Source organism: Mesitornis unicolor, unplaced genomic scaffold (assembly GCF_000695765.1).
Source record: "Mesitornis unicolor isolate BGI_N332 unplaced genomic scaffold, ASM69576v1 scaffold4713, whole genome shotgun sequence".
In the NCBI taxonomy this organism is placed as follows: domain Eukaryota; kingdom Metazoa; phylum Chordata; class Aves; order Mesitornithiformes; family Mesitornithidae; genus Mesitornis; species Mesitornis unicolor.
Genome location: NW_010172429.1, coordinates 6362 through 32274, shown reverse-complemented (window position 1 = coordinate 32274; position 25913 = coordinate 6362). Strand labels below are relative to the sequence as shown.

Genomic DNA, 25913 nt, shown 5'->3' with positions numbered 1-25913 from the left:
TTAAGGGTCTTTTCCAACCCAAATGATTCTATAATTGTAAATGGAACATTTAGAAAACAATCCACTACTGTACAATACACAGAAGATTTTTTTTCCTTGATAAAGCAGGAAATCCATTTACTGCTGCAAGACTGAGCCATAAATTACAACATAAAAAGCAACAGAAATATGGTTCACAAAAACAACATTTAAAGATTTCAAGATGATACTTGGATTCTGAATTTAGTTTTAAAATAGTACATGTAAGTCAAGAGATCATCTCAATATCCTCATATCAATACAACTGACACTGTGCAGTGCAATTACCTACTGATGAAATTTTACACTAGTCCTGTAAGTGCCTTTTAGTTTTTTTAAGGAGCAACACTTTATGAGAGAATACAACTTTTCTTGTTCTACAGTTCCAACTTAAATCAAAACAAAGCAACTGAACACTACCCTTGCTGAACTTCCTGCCTATTCTGGTAACTACTGCTTGTTCCTACACGGATTATAAAGCTTTAGTTAAAAATATTTCATATCCATTACGAAACAAAATATTTTTAGATAAGGCATCTATTAATGAACTATAGCTTCTATGGCTCCAAACATTTCAACACACCATGTGGCTGTAATTGATAAACAGGCCAGAAAGACTTCACAGAAAATAGTTACATATTGGTACGAGCACTTCAAATCACCTCAGTTAAGGTTCAGCATGTGAATTAAAACGTGAACTAAATCATGCATCCAATCTGTACTGGGCAACCACAAAGGCCTCCTATGTTTTTTTCACTTCTTTGGCTACTTTTGGCAAAGGCAAAAACCAAATACAAGTTTCCTTTCCCACAAGGAAAAACAAAACCCCACAAAACTACCTGGGCATCACAACACTTAAGAGCTTCTGCATATTGCAAAGACTAACTAACCCAAAAAGGTGCTGAGACAGCCGTCAGGGCTCCGGGACTGAAGCTTCTGTGATTTACTGCCCAGAGATACAGCTCAGCGTTTCACTCAACACAACTACTTCAATATAAAGAACAAATTAGCAACTCCAACTAGCAACTAACTCCAAAAGGCAGATGAAACAACAATATGCAGTCTTTAAATTTAGAAGTCATTTAGAGACTCGAAAAATTATTTTGGTGAACTCTGTTTAATACTGTCAGGCAACAGATGGAAGAGCTGGCAGTGCTCTTGTTCTTAAAATCAGTTATGTCAAGAAAAATGTGATGGCATGACAAAACAGTCCTATTTCCAGATCAGTGGCCAAAGAACATGCTGCGTTTGGATTCCAAAAGATCTGGCTGATACAGAGAAAGTGACAGTATCACCCATAATCAGTTACTCTAGAAAGGAAGTACACATATTTTGAGACCTGAAACCTTTATTTTTAGTATTCAGCTCTGTCTGAAGTCATTAAAAGTGAAGTTGTAAATTAAAACTGCTTACAGTTTTATTTGGAATGCTTCTGTATAACCCAGTAACTATTAATAGCATTTATCCAGTACAAGATAAAAATTGTTGCCTCAAACACAGGATGCAACTTTAAATGACAGTAATGATATCCCTTCACTCCTCTTCACAATGTAATTGTTTCCAAGCTTTCTGTTTAGCTATAGCTTCGGTTTCGGGGGAAAAAAAAATAAGCACTTGAGATTAATTTACCCACTAGATCATCATTTGAATAATCCTCAGCTTGAACAGGCATTTCTGTAAGTCAAAAGTGCACAAACAATTCAAACTGGACAGTTCTCTAAATATTTACAAAAAGCTGCATTTTTTCCCCTTATGCTCAAAACAGTGAGCTATCAAGACTGCTCTGTAATACCACTTTTGCATAAGTGGGATGTAAATTTTCTTCAGCATAATTTTTCCATTAACACTTAAATAGGCCAAAGAGTAAATTGCAGGATTGCATAGTTGCAAAAAACGATACTTCAGAATTTTGAAACGACACTATCCAAAGCACAAGTCTCCTACAGCTTCACATGCTATTGCAGTATGGGCTTATAAAACATTCATATACTTCTTACGTTCCCAGTTCTAATTGTGAAATATTTGATTTCAAAATTCAGTTCTTTTTAATTCCATATCTATATTTAGATTAGACACATCATGTGTCAACAAATGCCATTACTGCTAATAGACTGAAGGTTGCATGTAGCTCCCTGTTCATGCATGGAGGGAGTCTGGCTCATCAGAAAAGAATTTATAATAGTCAGGCTGCTAGCTGTAGACAATAAGAAAAATCAAAGAAAGGGAAATATATTCTCTGACTAGGAAAATAAATAAAGCCCATAAATAAAGTGCTCAAAGCCGGGGAGACTTTTAAATTTATATCTTATATATGCTCTCTTTTCTGAGTATGCCCTACTGACTGGCTGATGGGAAACAGCACAGCAAAGAAATCTTTAGCTTCACATGACCTAACATGGGCATCTTTATTAATAAAAGTTTTTCTGAACTGGGAGCACTCTCAGCTTCTAAAACTGAAGAGTGTTCTGTAAGCCATTAAAATATTGTCATTAAAAAAGCAAGATACTAGACTCCAACAGAGTTAAGTTTGTCCTTGAAAGAAAAAAAGCTGCAGAAAAAGTTACATCTTTTTTCAGTACAGAATTCTATTCTATTCTATTTATCTTTTTTTTTTCCTAAGTAGCAAACTCATGCAAGAGATAATATACAAACCTGATTCCTCTGGTTCCGTTGTGACAGGATCTTCTGCATGCTTACTTTCTACTGTTAAAAAGAAAATAAGTGTTGAAAGTTAGACACAGTATGTTCACAATTTTGCTTTTATTCCCAACCAGCCACCCAATCAATATAGTATCAAACAGAAAGGAAAAATTAAACTACAGAACCACCATCTAGGTTACCTTAGGAGTAGAAAAAAGGTACTGAATGCATTACATGTTCAAAAGCTTAACTCTTTGTTATTGACTTCCATTGCTATTACGCCCCTCTAAAATGATTTTGATTACAACTGTTACTCGTGTGAAACAATAGTTTGTTTCTCCATTTAATTATATCAATACATATCTTTCAAATGGAAAAACTAAATAAATACAGCATCAAATACTGAGTTAAAACTAAACTGCTTAGATCACTTTGCTATCGCTCACTGAATTAATGTCATGTTTAGAAAAAAATCTTGCTTGATTATATTTTTAACAACTCAGAGCAAATCTTCACATCACATTCAACTCAGTTCTCATTTAAAATTCCCTGACAACAGCACAACAAACAAAAATTTATAACTTAATCTTCTTCAGTAGTAATGTGAGACATTAACATATTCCATTCCTCAAACTGAAGCTCTAAGTACTTCTTAGGAAAGTCATGGAGTTCAACAAGGCCAAGTGCAAGTTCCTGCACCTGGGTCAGGGCAATCCTTAATATCAGTATAGACAGGGGTATGAATGGATTGAGAGCAGCCTTGCGGAGGACTTGAGGATCCTGGTGGATGAAAAGCTGTATATGAGCCAGCAATGCGCACTTGCAGCCTAGAAAGCCAACCGTATCCTGGGCTGCATCACAAGAAGTGTGGCCAGCAGATCGAGGGAGGCGATTTTCCTCCACTTCGCTGTCGTGAGACCCCTCTGTGTACTGTGTTCACCTTCGAGGTCCCCAGCACAAGAAAGACATGGACCTCTTGGAGCAGGTCCAGAGGAGGGCCACAAAAATAATCAGAGGGCTGGAGCACCTCCACTACAAGGACCAACTGAGAGAGTTGGGGATGTTCAGTCTGGAAAAGAGAAGGCTCTGGGGACACCTTATTGCAGTCTTCCAGTTCCTGAAGGGGTCCTACAGGAAAGCTGGGGAGGGACTTTTTATCAGGGCAAGTAGCGACAGGACAACAGGTAATGGTTTTAAACTGAAAGAGGGTAGATTTAAATTAGATTTTAGGAAGAAATTATTTATGGTGAGCGTGGTGAGACACTGGCACAGGTTGCCGAGGGAAGTTGTGGATGCCCCCTCCCTGGAAGTGTTCAAGGCCAGGTTGGATGGGGCTTTGAGCAACCTGGTCTGGTGGGAGGTGTCCCTGCCCATGGCAGGGGAGTTGGACTGGATGATCTTTAAGGTCCCTTCCAACCCAAACCATTCTATGATTCTATAAAGGCTGAGAGAGTTGAGGTTGTTCAGCCTGGAGAAAAGGACCTAGGGAGACCTTTTTGAAGCCTTTCATTATATAATGAGGGCCTATAAAAAGATGGAGAGAGACTTTTTACTGAGGCCTGTAGCAACAGGACAAAAGACAATGGTTTTAAAGAGGTTAGATTTAGCTTGGACATAGAGATGACATTTTTTACAATGAGGGTGGTAAGACAGTAGAACAGATTATCCAGAGCAGTTCTGGATGCCTCATCATCAAAAGATGTTTCAAAGACAGATTGAATGGGGCTTTTAGCAAGCTGATCTAGTGAAAGATGTCCCTGCCCATGGCATGGGAATTGGACCAGATGATCTTTAAAAGTACCTTCCAACTCAAACCATTCTATGATTCTATATATCAGATTTCTCCACTTCCTTTTTTGTTGGTTTTGTTGGGTTTTTTTAATTATACAAATTACAAATATAAATGAAGAAAAAAGTTTTCTTCCACAGACTATAAAAACCTGACAGCTCTTTATCAATATCAAAAGTTTCAATTTTTTTTTCCCCCCACACATTGGAATTAAAAAATGCAAGTATTTCATCAAAACACTTTAAGATCACAATTACAAAATACATACCTGGCTGCATGGCTTCATTCACCTCCTCTGGAAGGTCCTCAACAGCTAAGAAAACAATAGAGCAATAATGAAGTCAAGATGTTAAATGATGAAATGAACATCTTACACAGAAGCAAGCACATCATGTTTAATTGTGAACAGTAAATTGCTATAAACAAACTTTTATGAATGTGAGGAAAAAAACCAGATTACTACATAAGACTTTCTTCCCTGTTTCACTAAAGAACTGCTGTATTCATTAGGTAAATATTTCAAAATTGTACCTTCTGAATAAATGTTTGGATTAAGACACATTACTGTGTCTTAAATTTAAAAACTGAAATACTGAAAACAGTCCTTAGTCTTTTGTCCTGGTTTGAGCTAAATAGAACTAATTTTTTTCTATTTAGTGATTTTACATTTCAGCTCAGTCTCTTTTAGGTGGCTGAACTTGCTGAAAACTAGCAGCATGTTTTTCCCAAACAGTGCTGCTAGAAGATATGCTCAAGGTCAGTTGTCTCATCATGGGTGCTGTGCCTGCGCCTACGGGGGGACGCGGACCCAAAACGGACCAACGAGGTATTCCGTCCCACATATGTCACACTCGGTATAAAAAACAAGAGATCACGAGGGTCTCGATCCTTTTCACCCTTCTTCCATCTTGGAGCCCTTCCATCTCAGACCCTTCCGTCCATCTCTCAATCCTGCAGAGGCCAAGGCCTGAGCGGAATCCTGCTAGTTCATCTGTTGCTGATCCTGATTTGTGTGTTCTGCATCCTGCTCCCACTGCTGCTGAGTTTGGTCTGGGACTTTTCCAGTGCCCTGCTCTGCAGAGCCTCTGGTGACATATTCGTCACTGGGGGGGGCGGAGGGTGGGGGGAGGATTTCATGTTGGTTTTGTATATATTTGTACATATTTCATTATTTTTCCTATTTACAATATTATCCTGTAGTATTAGTATTATTGTTTCATTAAAGCTGTTAGTTTATTTTCCAACCCGTAAAGTCTCTCTCCCTTATTTTCTTTTCTCTTCCCTTCTGGGGAGGGGAGAGGGGTTAATAGAGAGCGCCTGTCCAGGATTTAGTGGCTGGCCCACCTCTAAACGACGACAGTCTTTCTAAACATAATCAGCACTTCCACTTTCACCTTTTACAACATCGACTGAATTTGTTAGACATATTAAAAACAAATGAAAAAAAACTCTAGAAACTTCTACTTTAAAAGTATTTTCATTTGTATAAAAGTGCAATTCCTTGGCGAGTCCTACTTTCCTTCTTGAGGACAATGAGCAAGTTCAACTTAAATTATGGATTCCATGGAAGAATAAATTATTCTTATTTTCTTTCAATATGTCACCTTTTAACTCATTTGACTGTCCTCTTAGGTTTATGATCACAAAGGTGACAAAACAGATACTTACAATTTATGTACACTAGACAATTGCTTGACTTCCTTCTAAACTAAAGGATTGTCTTTTTCTACCAGCTGTCTGAGTTGACTCTCAAAAAAGCTGGTATTTCAAGAAACAACGTATACAGGACCCAGAGAGAGGACTGTGGACAAATAATTTTCTAATGACTTCTGCTAATTAGACAAAGGCACTAGCAAAAAGTATGCATCAAAGCAGAGCTAGTACTGACAGTCTATAAACTCTGAATGATCTGAAGCACTGGTTACAAGGTTATGAGCAAGGCTCATGGCAGGCAGCAGGTTCAGTGTCCATGCTGAACTACTGTGTTCAAAACGTCCACAAAAAGCCTCACATGACCCACTTTGTGTCACTCGACACTTGTGACTTGAGACCTTAAAGCAGAATCCCCAAGGATGGTATACTAAAAGGTGTCTCATTTCATAGCCAAAAACCTAACTTTATAACTACACAGTGTAAATCACCTTTGTCATAACTGGCAATATATCATAACTTAAGATCACACAGATTACGCATTTCAATATATATAAACAGCAAGATTTTGTTAATGATTTTTATTCTAACTACTAAAATATTTATCTGTTTTTGAAAAATCATTTCTATTCCAAATAACATTTATTTTAGAGGTATTTCTGCTTTAATTACATATGAAACAAAGATTTTCTAAGATGTTCCATATATAACAATACATATAAACGGGGGGATGTGTATATACACTCCCACACACATTCCCCTGTGTATATGTATTTTTATACATATATAGATATAGGTATATACCTGTATCTTGAGTCTCAGTCTGCTTTTCATGTTTGGGTTCTGAAAGAAAAAATAAACTTCCTGGGTGACTGATAAGCACAAAATATCTTCAAATTTCTGTTGTTAAGAATCCAGTTCATTTCTTTACTGATAAATGCAAAACTCTCAAAGACTTTTTCCAGCTCTGGGGTCTGAATAGATACATGAACTTTTACTAGAGCTTGTAGTAAGAATTTCTAGACATAAGACAAGTACCAAATGTGAACATAATGCTGAAATTTCAAGCATTTCTATCTACACAGATGAAATACTGAAAACAATGACAACAATAAAGCTATCATTCTGCACAACTGTAATAATTCATCTACACTCCTAATCTTTGAGTAAAAAGCTTTTACTTTTTAACTTTTTTATTTTGGGAAGTCCATGAACACCTTACTCCAAAAGCAGGTGCAGGTGACTCTTCCTGAGATCAGGGACTGTGGGTTTCTCTGTCCATGTCACCCCTACATATGACAGAGTATGAATAGTAAAGATTAAAAGTTGCACTTCTCCCTTATATGTAGATGTGAGAAGCAAAGTAAGTGATTCTTGATTAGGAACTGATACTAAAATAAGAAAAAGAGAGTAAACAATAAGCAGGGAAAAAACTAGGTCTCTCTTGCTTTCTGTCCTATTTATGCTAACATTTCATCATGCACATCATAGCTGGGGCAAATAATTCTTTTCTGTAGACTGAGAAAGACATGGACTAAGGGCTGAATACATATTCGGGTCACTGAAAGTCCTTCAATGGGATTCTGACTTCTGCCACAAAGGTGGATGTCAGAATTTCCCTCCTGATGACAAAGAACAAAGCTCACAGTTCTCTCTCCCAAACACTGAGAAGTTAAGAATTGCTGTCCTTTGCTCAGGCTACATAAACATGAAAAATAAAAGTGCTTTGAAGACATACTTAACTCCTCTGAAGTATGGTAATCCTCAGAAGGATCTCACAGAAGGAATCACAACCACATACCTTTGTTTCAAGGCACTGACCACTAGTTGTCTTCTCGTTTACTTTTTTATTTGGTCTCAGCAATCATCACCAAATCATTAACCAAATCAAACTAAATGAGAATCACCTCCAAAGAACCGGTAGATGTAGACAAGATTAAAAGTAACACTGAGCTATACAGATGCAATGAATCACAGCCGACTTGGCCAGGGTTTCATAAGAAGGGCATGCAAAGTCTTCAACGTTTTTATGTCACATAAGCACAAAGTATGAAAAAGAGGACCAATATGGGAATACAACCTATATGCTTACTCTACACTTGTTCCAGTGTTAAAGATCGATTCATTGCCTACACACACATGGGGTTTAAACATTAAAAAAAATCCAAACCTTTAACTGAGAACTTGCAAAGTAATGTGACAGCATGAAAAATTTTAAGACATAGCAATTTCATTTTCATATTAATGAAAAACTTTGATACTGTCATGTCATTAAATATAGCAATTGGCATACCATGGTGTTCATGATAATCCTCATGCACTCTATCCTCTGTTAAAGAAAAAAAAAGAAAAAAAAAGAAAAAAAAAGAAAAAAAAAGAAAAAAAAAGAAAAAAAAGAAAAAAAAAGAAAAAAAAAGAAAAAAAGAAAAAAAAAGAAAAAAAAAGAAAAAAAAAGAAAAAAAAAGAAAAAAAAAGAAAAAAAAAAGAAAAAAAAAGAAAAAAAAAGAAAAAAAAAGAAAAAAAAAGAAAAAAAAAGAAAAAAAAAGAAAAAAAAAGAAAAAGAAAACTTCATTGAATTTTAAGGCAATAAATACACAGTGTCAAGTTTATTCAGGACAAAAAAGATATTCAAAACTATAATATTTCATACTGTTTTTAAAGTTAGTAAGAGTTCAACAAAAGTGAAGATTTCGAAAAGATCTTACGAAAAGAACTGAATCATTTTCTGGCATCATAAGGTAGACTTAAAAAAGATAAAGCACTTTCAGTAGGCTTTTCTTATACAGTTCAAATCACCTACAATTCAGAATGGAAATACTCATGAAGAATTTCTATATATAGCAAACTTCTACAGTGGAATTTTGGGATATGCTTGTTATGGCTTGCTTACTTTCAAAAAAAATTTAAAGATACTACTATTTTCCTGACATATTAACTTCAACAGCTTTGGCAAATTCAAATTATTTTTTATCCACAGAAACATTTCTATGCCATTTATAATAAAAACACCCACTCTCCTGGAAATGTAACCCTCAGTATATTATCTTGCACATTTGGCTGATACTACAGAAAAGTAGTATTCATGTAGCTCTTTATATTTTTAATTATGTTCTGAAAAAATACAGATGTAATAACTTACTAAGGAATTGATGCTAAGCGCCAATGTTTTGGGTTTTTTTTTGTCATGGTTTGGAGCCAAAATAAACTTAAATATAAAGAAATAAGACTTTGGACTGTACCTGGGTGATGTTCAATAGCGTCTTCTAGCATCAGCTCAGAGTCATCTTAAATAAAAATATTTAATATTTTATATGCTAATCAATTTTTGATGCAATAGCTAAACAGCACATGAGAAATTAGAAAGGTTACCAACCTAGCTCAAGAATAAAATAACTAAACATACTCAGTTAATACTACAATGTTTTATTTGAAAGTGACTGCTGGATTGTAAAACACATTCAGGAGCTATACTGCAAGTCACACAATATAGTAAGTTCATGCACATTAGATGAGACATTAGGAAGAAATCCTTCACTACGAAGGTGGTGACGCACTGGAACAGGTTGCCCAGGGAAGTTGTGGATGCATCCTCCCTGGAAGCGTTCAAGGTCAGGTTGGATAGGGCTTTGAGCAACACGGTCTAGTGGGAGGTGTCCCTGCCCATGGCAGGGCGGTTGGAACCATTCCACAATTCTACGATATTTGTATTTAGGCCTAAAATTAGGAATATAAGTAGATCTTTGACAATCCATTGATTAGATTGGAAGACTCCTGACAAAACAAGATACTTATGTAAGTATTTGTGGATTGGATTCGTGGAGTGCTTTGTTCACAAGTGTAATGGTAACACAGCTGTAAAAATGAGGCTTATCTGAAACTGCCTGCAAAACTGTTTGAAAATAATACTGTGACTAAACAGTCAATATGACACGTTACTTTGAAGCATGTTTTAAAAATGTATGAGATTACATTATAATCTAAAGTAATGAAAATTTACAAACCTGGAGCTTCTGGATCACCTACTGACTTTTCCACATCCACACCATAATCATATGAAACTGTAAATCAAATATGAAAAAAAAATATTTTTGAAATTTAAAATATGAAATGTTAACTCGGAGACCGCATTTGGAATATTGTGTTCAGTTCTAGGCCCCTCAGTTCAAGAAGGACAGGGAATTGCTTGAGAGAGTCCAGCACAGAGCCACAAAGATGATGGAAGGAGTGGAGCATCTCCCTTATGAGGAGTGGCAGAGGGAGCTGAGTCTCTTTAGCTTGGAGAAGAGGAGACTGAGGAGTGACCTCATTCATGTTTATAAATTTGTAAAGGGTGAGTGTCAGGAGGTAGGAGCCAGGCTCTTCTCAGTGACAGCCAATGACAGGATAAGGTGCAAAGGGTGCAAGCTGGAACATAGGAGGTTCAATCTGAATATGAGGAAAAACTTTTTTACTGTAAGGGTTACAGAGCACTGGGCCAGGCTGCCCAGAGAGGTTGTGGAGTCTCCTTCTCTGGAGACATTCAAAACCCACCTGGACGCATTCCTGTGTGACCTAGTCTACGTGATCCTGCTCTGGCAGGGGGGTTGGACTGGATGATCTTTTGAGGTCCCTTCCAACTTCTAATATTCTGTGATCCATCATGTGCCTGTCAATCGCTACATGTAGCTCCCTAGTTGAAATCTGACAAATTTAAATCTTATAAATAAACACTTGGAACTTGTCACATGGCAATCCAATGGAAGGTGTTGGGCCACCCTCTCTTCTAGTCCTCTGTTATACCTTCACTATGAAAACTAAATCCAAGAAAGCCATTACTCTCCATGAATAATTTTAAATAGGTCTTCTAATATTAATAAAAAAGTAGAATCTTCCCCTATCCTAAAGTTCTAAAGTAGCTTCTTTATTAGAGTGCAGAAGGACTACGATGATCATGTACAGAAGACAAGATAAGAGCCAGAAATCTGACTTTAAGAAATATGTACGTTTGCTTCTGGCATCATAGATTTAGAGCAATTTAATTTTTTTAATTGCATAGCTAAATACATAGATTATTTTCCTGTGATTACAATTCTTTCCAATTTTATTAATATACTCAGTATGATACATCTGACAACACATGGCACTGAAGGTAAGGTAACTGTCCTCTTACACTGGAAGCATCATGGCTTGGATTTTAAATCGGTAATTGGAAAGCAGTAATCTCCCAAGAAGAGTGGAATACGTAGTCTTGGGTGTATAAAAAAAGTGACATTATTTTTCTGTCATAATTGGCAACAAACAAGACCACAAAGTCCAGAACTAACATTGAGCCAAAGATAAGGACTCTAGTCCAAACAGAAATCAATGTCTAATATAAATGGAAGAGGCTGCCTGTACTATAAAGAAGCATTATTAGCATCGAGAAGAAAATACTTAGCAGGGAATCTGTAATATTCACCAAATATTTCTTCATAACCAGAAAGATGTGCTAATGCCATTGTATGTGATATCAAGCACTACAGGAAGATGACTATAAGCTAATTGGATTTCTCCAAGTAATTTTAAGGAGCTTTAAAGACGAATTAGGGTGTGAAGAAAGAGAGTGCCAAGGATAGTACAGAATGAAGTCACTGGTGCTGACTCACTCTCTGATAGTATAATCTGCCATAAAGAAACAAACAGTCCTGAAAGAAAAAGTTACAAACTGGATGCTTCTCAGAAGTGACAGATTCCCCGTAAGAACATAAGTTTCTGACTAATGCAAAGAATAATATGTTAGAAGTTCCTCAGCACTGTAGACTGTAAGACAGTAACATAAGCAATAGATCTAATTTTCACTTTCTTAGACTGTACAACCACAGTTCTTTTGCTTAACCAGAGCCCAATCATACACAGCCACCAAAAGCACATAAAAAAGTAAAGATTATGTTTTTGCACAAATGAAAACAAGTTTTCCATATCTATCACCAACTCTTTTTAAGAATTTGCAATAGCAAATATGATATGGTCATGTCAGAGTAAAACTATCCAGGTAATCAAGAACAGTTGTTTTGAGAAAAACCTTTTCTGTTTTGCTTTCTCATGTAATTTGCTACTTTTAGTCCAAAACCCAATATTACAGAGTTTGGAAAAACAAAATCTTACCTGGAGCTTCATATGGTTCAGGCTCCATTGCTCCAAGATCATCTGCAAAAAAGTCAGCATCTGAGGAACAAACATGTATTTACAAATTTTAAATTTTTTAATTGAGTATATCATACCACAAATCCTGTATCAGAATATTAGGAAGAATAGAGTCAAACTTCTAAGCAGAAATTCTAAGCAAATTTCTTCTAATGCCAGCAAAATGTACATTGAAATAATAAAATTTACAATTTTATTCTTCTATACAATGCTAAGAATGTGTATATACACATGAACTCCATACAGATTTGAAAAAAAAGAAAAAAGAAAAAAATTAAATTACTCTCCACAGAGATTTCTGGGTAAAAGTACAGAAAGCAGAACATATTCACTTTGCCTTCCTAATGGTCATTTTAAAGGTCTAAAGTAACTGGAATTTGAATCTATTTCCCTACTTTAACTTGCACTGTGGATGCATAGAAGAGATACAGAAATAAGACAGTAGAATAGATCCAGACTGAAGAGAATTACTTCAGTTGTGAAGAAAGAATCTCTGTACTTTCTGGCAACCAGAACTTTTAGATGACATCTATTACATGAGTTTTCCAAAAAGAAGTCTTAAGATACATGTAAGTTTTTCAGTACTGCATATAAAAAGCATTCAGAAATATTTTCCTTAAGTTGGATTTAGGTAATAGGATTCTGCTTTACTCTTCTGATCACAAACAGTTCTTATCATCCTGTCAGAGTCTCAAGGCAGCAGGATATGAGCGTCTTCTTTACATGATGTTACGCTCTCAGCAGGACTTGCAATATATTTCATGTGTAACTTTCTCTTAGAGAGCCACATTAGGAGGAAAGCAGAGTGATAATAAGTCTGCCTACAAAAGGTTTTAAATTAAAAAGTTTAATAAACTAGGAAGTCCAGAGACAGACTCCATACAGATATAGAAGTGTCTCTACTGGGGGGAGATACGCATAGCTGGATTGAAAGCCAATATAGCAGTAAGTAAACAATAACATATAGTTACCTAGATTCCAAAACACATGGCATTAAAATATCCCATTTTGATTTTAAAAAATATTAACTTGCTAAACAATACTTGCTGTGGTTGACATTTGAAAAGTCTCTGCTGCAAGTAGAAATTAAAAGACAACTGTTTAAATAAGACATATTTCCATTTGTCTGTTCTTATTTTTGGCAAAATTTAATTTTCAATATATATAGTCATTCAGATACCTTTCTGAACCGAGTCTGGTGTCTCATATGCTTCTGGCACTTCATTCTCTAATTCTCTGAGCAAGTCATCTCTTGTAGGAGCTTCAAAAGTTTCTCCATGTATTTCCTCCTTCACTTGCCACTCGTCATTTATGTTATCATCTACATCTTCATGTGTCTCTCCTAATTAATAATACATACTGTTAGAGAATACACATTCTTTGGTAAAGTCTACTACCAGCAAATACTCAGTCTTCAGCACACCTTCATGTTTTTCAACTAGTCCCCAAAGGGGATGGGGAGGGAGACACTCCAGAGACCTTCCAACATTATAAACCCAAACTATCTGCACTGACTTGCCAGCGCCTTTTTTGCTCATGGAGAAAAAAAAAAAACAAACCAAACAGCAAAAGCTATCTCTGTTTACCCATTCTTGCACTCTACACAGTATTTCAAGGAAGCTTTTGTCAACTGACTGATTTGAGCTACTGCTGCCAAACACCTCTGGGTAAGAGGCTACAGCTACAGGATCTGATGACTGAACTTTCTGGATTTTCTTAAAAATGACAAATTAGCTAATTAGAATGCTTTGTGTAGGCAAAAGTACTTTAAGTGCACACCAAAACCAGACTCTGAGATTTGTCTAGCCTAAGGCAGTATTTACAAATTCTTCAGTGGTTTTTTAATTGTTAATGCATTACCAGGCTGGGAATGGAGAGCTTCATGAGGAACAGACTGAATTTCCTCTTCCACTTCTATGTCAGCATTCTTGTGCTCTGAAAGGATCATAAATTGCAGAGAAGGTAAGTGCAAAAAGCAAAGTCTAAACATTAGCTCAAGGCTTGTAGCTTTTAGTAATCTTCATGAAGTTCTTATTCCATTCCATAAAGTTCCACAGAGAACCTCTGCAACTGGTGCAACTACAAAAATGATTTGGTTTTGCTTACTCTCCAGTATGGAAGTATTGCACCAATCATATCAGATTAGTTCTGAAGATGAATTGGAAAAATTCATCTACACTGAACTTTCTGCATGTATCTTTTTTCTCAGTGGCAGTAACATAAGTAACTTCAGATAACTACTCAGATCAAGAATTCTCTTCTAAGTAATTATTTTACTGACACTTTCATCCACTACTTTCCTACAATTTAGGCAGCAACACTAGCATGTCTTATCTGACAAGAAAATGTCACTCGAAGAAGTCTTGTTGGCTTTATAAACAGGTAAAATAGACAACAACATTAAAATCCTAAGGTCTTCTGACAATTCATAGCAGAATAAATCACAAATTGATTTCAGAGACAAGTGATCGTTATCTAACAAACCAGCCCAGGATATTTGCACGAAGTGCTGCCTTCACATAAAGGTCCTGAAATTAACACTGAGAAACTCAACAGCACAAAATCAAATCACAGCCACATTTTTAAATAAATTATAACTTCAAAAGTAATTTTAAAACAAATTCTATATTCTATTTTGTTGACAATATGCTCCACATTTGTGTTAGGTTCACAAAAACACCACGTAGAATAAGCCTTTTCCAGGAACAGGAGAAAACATGTACTTTTTGAATAACGCTAAAATGCAAAGCACATATCTGAAATCTGATGTGTAAAAATATTTTTTCATTAATTCCTCTTGAACCTAATCAATTTTACTAATATATATGAGGTTTTTAAAATGCATAAGTGATTTTTTTCAACACTAGAAGCTGTATTTATTGAATTTATGAGATACTATTCTTTTAATAGAAAAGTGAGTATTTGATTAACATTTTTAAAGTTAGTTGGTGGTCTGTTTTGGTTTTCTTTTTTAAGATGGAGAATCTGCTGTTTATCTGAGTATATTGTTGCATACATTTCAAAAACACAACAGTAGTTTTTTTAAGCAGAAAGTTATCCTGATGTGATATGGTTCCAACAGTATCCATGAGAGCTGACAAGAGTGCCTTCTATACATTTAAATATTATAAGCTTCTCTTAGTCAGTGATTTATATGAAGTCATAAACAGTGACTCCTGTTAAATAAACTATAAGCCACACATAAAAGCAATGAAAAATTTCTTTTTCTACCCAAAGAAATAACACAATAATGAGTGTCATGCGTTTCATACTAAGGAAGCAGAAATATAATTCAGATGAAGTATCATGTCTTTTGTTCCGCCTATGGTTTACACAAGGCCTTACCTGACTCAACATACGGCTTCTCAGCAGGCTGGATGGTCTCCTCAGGTTCTGGTGATGCTGGCTGTGCTGGGACAGATCTTTCTTTAAGGCCTGCATTTTTCAGTTATAAAGTTAACTTTACGCTCTTTTTGTTCTGATTCAATTATAAACTAAGAAAGTTGCCTTAATTATATCAGCAACAATTATCGTTAAAATTAACTGATGTTAAACTCTCCAAAATGTATTCAAACAATTAATCACAACTACAGGGCTGTCCTGATATACAGCGACATATACAAAGACTAAAGCATATCCAGAGAGAAAACAAAGATGTTTCGAAGACAAACATACAATGAGGGAAAAAGAGACAGAAATTTAAGCACTTGCCTTTATTTCAAAATGAATGAACAGATGACTATGCTATTCTCAGAATCTATTTAGTATCCAGAAGAAAAATAGGCCGCAGGTTTTTCTCACTGTTTTTCTCTTTGAGGGAAAATGTGCTTCATATGATCAGAAACCTAATTTGAACTTCATCACACACTACTCTGAATGAGAAGAGGTTTTTTTTAAATTCATATGTTAAATCTTAGAAGATCGGATGAAAAGAAAAGTAGTTTATTCAAAATAAGGTAATCTCAATCTTTAGCTTCTTTTGACAACTAAATTACTACAGAAAAAGGGTGGCTGATGGAATTCCACCACTAAGATGCTTGCTATCTATACCACTGAGTCTTTCTAGAGCAAAACACACTGAAAGAATAGCAATCAAAAAGAGCAATTATCAACACCATGGAAAGAGATAAAGATAAATCATGCCACATCTTAAGACACCACATCCTTAAAGAATGTATTGGTATTAGCTTAATCCTCCTCTGAACTATCCTTTTGGAAGGACTCAAGCAAAACAAACGAGAGGTTCAGACTGGGTGCAAGAATAAACTTCCACACACACATGCACCCACATGCACACCTCACCATGAGAGAAATCAAATCAGTGGGAAAGGCTGCACAGAGAGGTTGTGTATTCCCATCCTTGGAGGTTTTAAAGACCACACTGCATAACAGCCAGGGTAACCTGATCACACCTCTGAGATGACCTTGTTTGGAGCAGGAGTTGGAATAAGGATCTCCTGAAGTCCCTTCCAAATGGATTTCTCCTATAATCCTACGTATTTTTTCCTAGGTTCATATTTAAGTATAAATTTCAAGGTCAATAAATAAACACACAGACATGGCCCAAAACAAGCTAGTTTCTCAAATGCTCCATACACAGAAATCGACCGAAAAATAATATTGAAGAAAGCAGAGGCTACACTATAATGAATACTCCTGTACTGCTAACAATCTCGTAAAAGTAACTTTAAGTGGAACAATATAAATATTATATTTCAAGTTTAAAAAAAAATCACCAGCTGTCTACTGGACTCAAACATATCTCAAGACAAATAGGACTACTATGCCTCAAAACAACTTTGTGTAAACTAGAGAGATTTTCATTATTTTATGCATCATGAGAAAGATTTATATAGGATAATGGAATAAATATAACAGGAATAGGTACAACAGAATTAATTCTACTTACAACTTTTGATACTTGAATTACATGAAGATAAGCAGTTAGGCTATACCTAAAAGTACTGTAACTAAGAGTTCACTACTATGGAGTCAAGATCAGATGCTAGAAGAAAAAAAGCCAAATTTACACTTCATTTGCTGCCAATTTTCATCTGTGTCATTAAAAAAAACTATTAAAAATAACGATGATATAAAATATCATTAAGACTTAGATTCACCTTTTGCTGCAGTAATATTACTGACTACAAGAGTAAGCAGTTACTTCCTTCTACAATTGTCTTTAGCTACATATGGAGACAAATCCAGTTACTTATACTAGGCGCTGTCTCACCCTTCAGAATCTGGAAGCATAGCAACAGCAACCCTGCTTTCACAAATCCAGTTCACTATTCTTACATATACACATCTTTAAATAAGTCCTCACACACTCCAATAAGCCACATCTCCAATTCCAGACAACCACTTGCTCTGTTCCATGAACAATAAATAGACTTGAAGTATTTCAAAAGATAGTCAGTATTTGACTGTTTTGCTTGCACATTTCAACTTTGCTTCCTAGCTTTTCATATGCACTTATGTGTTTATCACGGATTCCTATTCAATCCTGTTGAGTATGTAACTTGTTAAGTAATTTACTTTTTGCCAGATACTATTTTATCTCACCTTTTCATTAAAATAAAGTCACACTAAGATTTTACTTGTGTGGTGTATCTTTTGAGCTTACGAAGTAACTTGCCATGTTAAATTGAATGACAATAATATTTCACAGAGATACACAACAGCACAATGGATCTCTGTGGCAAAAATCTCATTTTATTGTGTGGCTATCTGTATAGCCTAGAGCACTGCTCAAATAAAACATTTCTTGGGGGGGGGGGGGGGGGAAAAAAAAAAAAAAAAATTTGTTGGGGGGGGGGGGGAGGAAAAAAAAAAATCAACCAAACCCACACTTTTTTTGAACCAAATAAACTTTGGGTCATAAATACAATAATATGCTAATCAGAAAGGCAACTCATTTCAAATTTCAATCTCAGTCAGTTACAACTTTTGTCACATTAGGGGAGAAAATAAAAAGTGATGTGCACTATACCACTGTGCCACCATTCTTGAGAAGTGTGATTTGAGTGCTTCTCTGTCAAATACACATCTTAGCACTTATCAGAGCAAAGATGAATAAACACGTCCATCATCACAAAAACTAGAAGAAAATGCTCATTATGCAAGTGCATTTATTAGATCTTCATTTTGTCAATTTTTTGCTATTCATAACACATGCATATTTCCCCTTCTTCTTCACATATTAAAAAAATATTTAGAAAATAGTTTGGTATATTCTCTGCTAATCACAGCTAGAATCTTAAGTTACTGCAATATTTTCTACAGTTTTCATTTGAACTATTTTGCATAAGTTTCCTAAAAAATGTCATATTATATCTTACCCTATTATCACATCTTATACCTCTAGGGATCAAAGTATCTTACAGAGACAGGTATGTGCTGCATCAGAAGACTGAGATAAGCGTATTGCCAACTGTTATACATAAAATTTAAGCAAAACCACAAACAGAATCAACTTTCAGGACTTTAATCTTGCAACACGACCCACATGAATATACTCGTGCTCAATTTCACTCCTTAGTTCTGTTTTCTTTAAAATAATGCTGCCATGTAACAACAGTAAATCTTCACTTTCATTACAAATCTTGTTCTGAATCTTATGTAGTTTAATTGTGCAATTAATATACTAACCAATATACTAAGCAGTATTATTTGTCTAGCAAAATTAGAAAGTATTACTTTCCCATATAAAGTTGAAAGCAAGTACAGATTCAATAACATACTGAAATATCTCTGCAGAAATGTTTGTTGTTTATTCTGTAAGAGTGCTGGAGAAATCATTCCTCGGTGCTAAAAATACAGAAGCTATAAAAGCAAACTAACACAGGAGTTTGCTTACAGAAGTATCATCATGTACTTGAAAAAAGTGCTGTTTGAAGACAATAATAGTAGCGGAAAATACATAAGCTGTTCTCCAATCAAGTTCAACCAGAATACAGTAGCATATCACGTCTTAAAATATGATTGGAATCCCACAATACCCATCAATGATGAAAGAGGTGGCCTAATTTTCAGAAGTATTCTTTACCAGAAGCTTGGAAAACTTGGAGAAATCAGGACACACTTAACTGAAAAGTTAGATGAATCAGGTTTTGAGATCTAAAGATAGCTAAAACAATAAATAAATGAAGGAAGAAGGGAAGGAAAGCGGAACATATTGTCACAGGATCAATAAACAGAAGTGTTGCAACATTTTGGTTGAGTATACACTGAAGTCTCATAAGTAAATGCAACAATAAATTCGGTTTGAATGTTTTTGTACGAAATAGTTTTCTCAGTCTACTTGGGGGAAAAAATGTTTAGCAGGGAATAATGTACATTTATTTGCTAAGTTCCTATGACAATACATTCCATTAATGTTCCTTTTGGTTGTTTTTGTGAAACAAGTATTTTCTTTCAAGTTTCTAGTATATGGGTCCAGCTAATTTTCTTAATATTGTTTTCAAACTTGCATTTGATACACAACATACACTTTCATTCCCACATCAAGAAAATAGCATCTGAATACAAGGAAACAAAGAAAGGGGAAAAAAATAATCCAGATTTAGAGTATTCTTGAAGTAACTAGCATCAATTTGACATTTCTGACTTCAATACACATTGTTACCCAGGCATAGTAACATATGTACATATTTAAGTTTCATAGCAGACATTTATGGGTCGTGTTTACATTGCCAGTACATGCTTAACAGTTTTTAAAAAATTATTATATATGGCCATTGATCACCCTTATTTCCAGAAAACATTACCTTCTTATTGCCGTATTTACCACATTCATATAAATATGCTAAATTTGTCATTCTTGAGGTCTGTTCCTCATTAGCTGAACTGGAACTCTGTTTATTTCACAGAGTGGTTTAAAGCACTTAATTCTTTTCTTTCTTGTCTTCCTTGGATGGGTTTTTAACTACCTTTTTTGTTTCTTTGTCTTTTCCCACCTGAATAGTTCCATCCTTTTCACTGGCTGATTTTTTTGTAGTCTCCTTGGATTTTACATTTTTGTCTAAGCCTTTTTCTTTTTCCTTTTCCTTTCCTCTGTCTCTTTTAGCCTTGTCAGAATCTTTCTTTAATTTATTCATATCAGCAGCTTTCTTGTCCTTTCGATCAGTAGCATCTTTTCCTTTCCTGGCCTTCTTTTTTTCTTCCTCATCTTTGATTTCCTCCTTCTTGGATTCCTGCTTCTCCCTTACTTTCTTGAGCGGCTCTTTAATAGCTTCTTTTACATTTTAGTTTTTCATTTAAAAAAGAGAAAATGTTCAATAAGAGAATCATTCTTAGATCAGAAAACATCTTACAAACAACTAAAAGCTTTGAACGCCTAATGTTTGTTAGATGCCAATTTAAAATGTGTATAATTAACTATTTAAGCTTTAAGCAATTTAAACAAATTAGTTTTTACTTTTAGGAATATCTCACACCATGCAGCCAGCCAATAACCTTAGGTTACTGCAACTGTATCCAAGTAAAGCATTAATCTAGTGAAAACCATGCCTCTGTTACCTTACTGTTAACTAACTCCTGCAGAATGCTAAAACCAGCTGTGCCTCTGAGCATGAAAATCACAGTAAATTTTGAATCTGACAACAGCATGACAATCATAGGATCTAGAAATGTCAAGAGCATCACCAAAAGACTTTTTTTTCCAATTTTCTCAACTTTCTAAAGCTGTAACAACACAAATGTATACCACAACATTTTACTGACATTGTTACCTCAGATTAAGTCAAGTATTAAAAATGTATTTGAAGCCTATGTTCTACAAAAAATAAGAATTAAGTACAGAATAATTAAGAAGAAACAGCAATGTCCTGGTGAAAGGAATCAACACTGAAAAAGTTCACTTGGTTTGACCATATTTAGTGAAATTAAAGTAACAATTGTAAATTAATTTTTAAATGTTTTCTTTTCCATATGTAGCATTAATAGTAAAACGTTTTTGTTTGCTTTGCTTTTGGAGTTGTATCTCTTGTGCTTTATTTCTCTATTTCAATTCACATTTAGCTGTGACATGGTATCTAGATCAGAAGAACAGTCAGATAGCATCCTTGAAATTTAAATGTTGAATATTTACTTCCACTTTGCCAGTACCAGCAGCATTTTCCAGCAGAAGAAATTTTTAACTCAAAATTTAGAATTTTTTTCCATTAAATCTCTGTATTCAAATATTTGTATTTAATTTTAAAATTAATACTCCCACACAATTAGAAAAGCAATAAAGATTTTATATATAAAATACAACACTCCTAATTTTATTCAGACTTCTGAGAGAAACTACAGTCTGTTGAGGTAAAAAGCAGGCAAGTGACAACATTCCTCCTGTAACATCTGCCTCTGACTGCTGTGTAACATTTCTGTGCAGTAAACAAATCAATCACACTGCTCAGTCTAACAGTAATAACATCATGTTGCCCTCCAACTGTTTTCTGGCATAAAGCATTTGAAATATATCATACCAATTCTTCATTCTCATATCAAACATTGAAAAATAATCCCAAGCTCCAGAATGAATTGTTAAATGACATTTATTGCACTCTTGAAAACACCCAATCTGCAACCAAGTCATACCAAGCACAATGTGGAACAAATGCTACAAATTTCCACTTGCATGCAAGATACTAAGAAAACACATTCATATGAGCATAAGTGCCTCCCTCTCAGCAAACGTACTTTTTCCCTTATGAGACTAATGAACCACAAACAGCGTGAACTTTTCAGGTACTGCTAGAAAACACACATTAAGGTCTAAGTGTTTTTAATGCAACAAAGATTGAAGCAACAAAAAGTGAAACAAAGAACACACAAAAAATGTGTTCTCTACATAGCACCATACTGTGTGGAGATAACTGAGCAGAGCTAGAAAGTTAAACACCCGAAGTACATCTGGTAGCTTGGTGTTTTGCTGAGGAAAATTAACTTTTTTAAATCTCACTGTTGCACTGAACACATTTAGACCACTATGTCCTGTTCATACAGCAATGTAATAATAAATTAATAAATAAATAAATAACTCTATAGCATAAATTGGTTGCAAGCTAGTCTACTTCAAGCTTTTGGAAAATTTGTAAGTATCATCACTGCAATCAGTTCTACGAATTGATATTAAAGGGGAAGTTACTGAACTTTACCTAAGTTTCTCCTCTCGTAAGAAAGAAATAGGGGAAACTATTTAAGTACAGACTTAAGCAGAAATTAAGGTGCTCAAGTCCAATTCCAATACAGCAATAGTGTCGTGAATTCAGGAAAGATAACTAAAGGATGATTTCACATAGAGCAAAACCTGCATATACATATCAGAACTTTTTTTTTAAACACGCAGAATATGAAGTTAACATAAACTACTTCCAATGCAAACAAGACAACTGTCATCAAAAAATTTGCACAAACAAAATATAATCTCTAGTTCAGAAAGCACTCACATTGTCATTAAATCACAATCAGTAGTGAAAAAAACAGTTACTGAAAAATGGAGAGGATAACATTTTGCTGCACCATTAGACAACACTTAGCCAACATAGCCAGTATTAGTAAACATTATTGTAACCTGCAATCTGTATTTGCAATGCACATGCATTTCAGACATTATTATCTGCATCAAGGTCCACAAGAAAAAGAACATTAAAAATACCTTTGACTTTAGTTTTTTTCTTGGCTACCCCTCCTGGCTCCTCACCTGATTTGTTGCAAAATGGAAACAGGTTATGAACATATCTGTGATGCTCAACAAACATGACAAAATTTTCCAATGTGCCATGCGATGTAAAAAGTTATCTTTACATAGCACACTGCAATGCTATGGAGAGAAGCCAAATGTTAACTCATTAAGAATTAGCATCTTCAGTAGCAAAACTGCAAGTACTGAGACAGAAGACTAATTAGTCCAAGAAAAATACCACATTACCAGATGCGCACTATCTGTGATGCTTCTTAACTTCTTAGAGCTATCTCAGTTCTCCATAGACAGTGTGATGCCACGTAATTATCATCAACATCCCAGTTAATTTCTCTACTATGTATTATGCCAGTTCACTCTTAAACCCACTAAGTTATATTTCTATACATTTTTATAAAAGACTTTTAAGCATGCATGTACGGTAGATTACATTAATTGAATATTTCTTTTATTTTACAACGAATTACAATCTATGTTTCTTTTTCCAATGGAAAATACGTGTTTTGACAAAGGTATTGCTCATATTCCAAAAAACAGTTGTCATTTCATTTCAGTTAAAATACTTAATGCTTTTCTTAAGACTATTTAAGACTGGTAAGACTTTTATAAAAAAAATAAACCTTACTCTCCAAAGTCAGGTGCTGCCCTCTTTCCCCATTGTAGCTAACAGAAACTGAGGCTGTTCAGCATCTTGAGTGTTTATACCCAGTTCCACAAGAAGCATGAAGGCAAAAGCCTTCCCCAAAATAAAAATAATAATTGGCCTCATCTTTCTAATACCATATAAAGAGACTGGATTATCACCATCATGCTGCTGTGGATAAAGACCTAAATCCCATAAACACAACTACCTTAAGTACAAAAATCATGTGCATTACTGCCAAAAAAAGCAACTAGTGTGTGTAGAAAAATTATGGTCAATATATTTTTTAAACTCATACATAACCTTATTAAACTGGAAGTAATATTCCAATGTCTCAACATTAGGTTTCTCATTCAGACACACAAAGCAACTACAGTGGACATCTGAACCTCGACCTCAGGTTTCCAGAGAACAATTAATAACTACCCAAACTGAGTCAGTATACCTCAACGTTTATTCTTAAGAAACAAATCCCCCACATTCTACACAAAAAACTAAATTTAAAGAATGTAGCTAGTAAAGTCACTGTAATCAACTTGCATATAATTTCTATCTTACATGTCTTCCAAGTATCAAACATTAACATTATGCCCAAAATCTCCTAAAAGTGGGTTAGCCAGGTAAAAATACAATTTTTAGGTCACTTTCCTTAAAAACTCATACTTGGGATATGAAAACCATTTTTTCACCTGCTCCGTCACAGATTACCATCGTTGCTGAAGTCTAGAGTTCTAACTTGGCTGAATTCATTATTCAATCATGTTACTTCTAAGCAGTGTGGAACAATAAGTAAACAATTTTCTCATATAAAAGGAAGAATAGATTCCAAATCTGTTATACTTCAGCATCAATGAAAATACAAATAACAAAAGATACTCAAAGTTGCACAAAACCATATTTAAAATTTTCAGCTCCTGCCCTCTTTTCATAGTAAAATTAAATTATACTGGATGTTTTAAGAAATACTCTTAAAAACATGTCTTGATAGGGAAAACAGAAAATTGTTTACAAAGATCTGTATACGAAAAAATCATCACACAGATACTTGAAGTTGTTTTTAAACAAAAATACATGCACTATGTTGAAAGATTACAAAATACCTTGTTTGCCGATTATTGATACTTCACTTGTTAAATATTCAGGCAAGCAGCAATTTGTTTCAATCTCCCTTTGTACAACGAATAACGTTAAGATTCTCAACAAATAATCAATGCATGACAATTCCGTATATCATACTTAATTTAACATATCAATAGACCCATTTACAGGAAAATTATGTAGAATAACACATTTCAAAATCTTAATATTATGTAACAAGACAGAAATCCTGCTGCTTCTTGATTTCTACCTGGATAAGGTCTCTACACTGGCACAGGGAAGTCTCATTTGGGAACTCCAGAGGCTGAAGCACGACATGGATGAAAACACTTTGCCTTTCCAAGACAGCAATGTCCTGGGGCATGTAACAAAATCTGGCATCTAAGTAAACTCATTGGCAGAGACTTAGGCTCTTACAGCCTTGGGGCACACAAACCGAAGCCCAAAACTTTATGAATCCTGTGATTCAACCTGTGGACTCTAAGTTCCAATTCAAGTGTCTTCACACTGTTTTTGAGAAAGTTTAAGTTCCTCCTTTTTTCCATTCAGCCCTACATTATAAATGTCGAGTGCTTAGAATATTGCAAAGGATCCAAATTCTGCAAAAAAATCCAGTCATTTCCTCTATTTTTCCCCATAAAAATCACCAAGAACAACCTCCACAAAAAGAACCCCCAAGTGAAAGCAGAGCTTCAGAATTTCAGCATCAACACAAAAATATATGAATACTATTTTTATTCAGAAAGATAAGCACTGCAAAACAAAAATAACATAACACAAAGCACTCGGTCTTTTTGAGCAGTTTCACAGATATTGACAGATACTATTATCGTACTTAACAAAATATTGAGAAACCTGAAGTTTATTCTTATATATGCAAATTTTATATTATTCCTTTAATAACAGTGAAAACTTTAACATCCTTGCTATACAAAACGCTTTGCCACATGAAAAAAAATTCTGTAAATCAATTTCACCACAACATCTACATATATAAACCCTTTTAACCTGCAACGTCAAGCAACAAATGTAAGCTAATTAAAGTGGCTTATCCATTACATGTGAAAAAGGAAGAGGCTATTCACATTTACCATAAAAGCATATGATCAAGGTTAGCACGAAGCAGCTGACAGACAGAACTTGCTACTCTGCTGCAACTTGTGCAAAGCCTGGATAACTGAACAGAAAGTTTTAAGCTTTAAACATCAGGGCTTGCGTTCAGG

General features: G+C 34.9%; 1 protein-coding gene across 1 annotated transcript in view; it reads right to left on the bottom strand.

Moving 5' to 3' along the window:
* The window catches only part of ASPH (aspartate beta-hydroxylase), a 74644-nt gene extending 50341 nt beyond the window's left edge, over window positions 1–24303 (bottom strand). Inside the window, exons 1-13 of the mRNA XM_010180361.1 lie at window positions 24282–24303; window positions 15605–15694; window positions 14120–14194; window positions 13440–13601; window positions 12221–12280; window positions 10099–10155; window positions 9337–9381; window positions 8391–8426; window positions 6902–6940; window positions 4733–4742; window positions 4590–4630; window positions 2671–2721; window positions 1648–1692 (exon numbers count right to left, since the gene is read on the bottom strand). Coding sequence (XP_010178663.1) covers window positions 1648–1692; window positions 2671–2721; window positions 4590–4630; window positions 4733–4742; window positions 6902–6940; window positions 8391–8426; window positions 9337–9381; window positions 10099–10155; window positions 12221–12280; window positions 13440–13601; window positions 14120–14194; window positions 15605–15694; window positions 24282–24303 — 733 coding nt within the window. The remainder of the gene's footprint in view (window positions 1–1647; window positions 1693–2670; window positions 2722–4589; window positions 4631–4732; window positions 4743–6901; window positions 6941–8390; window positions 8427–9336; window positions 9382–10098; window positions 10156–12220; window positions 12281–13439; window positions 13602–14119; window positions 14195–15604; window positions 15695–24281) is intronic.
* Between the last annotated feature and the right edge of the window lie 1610 nt (window positions 24304–25913).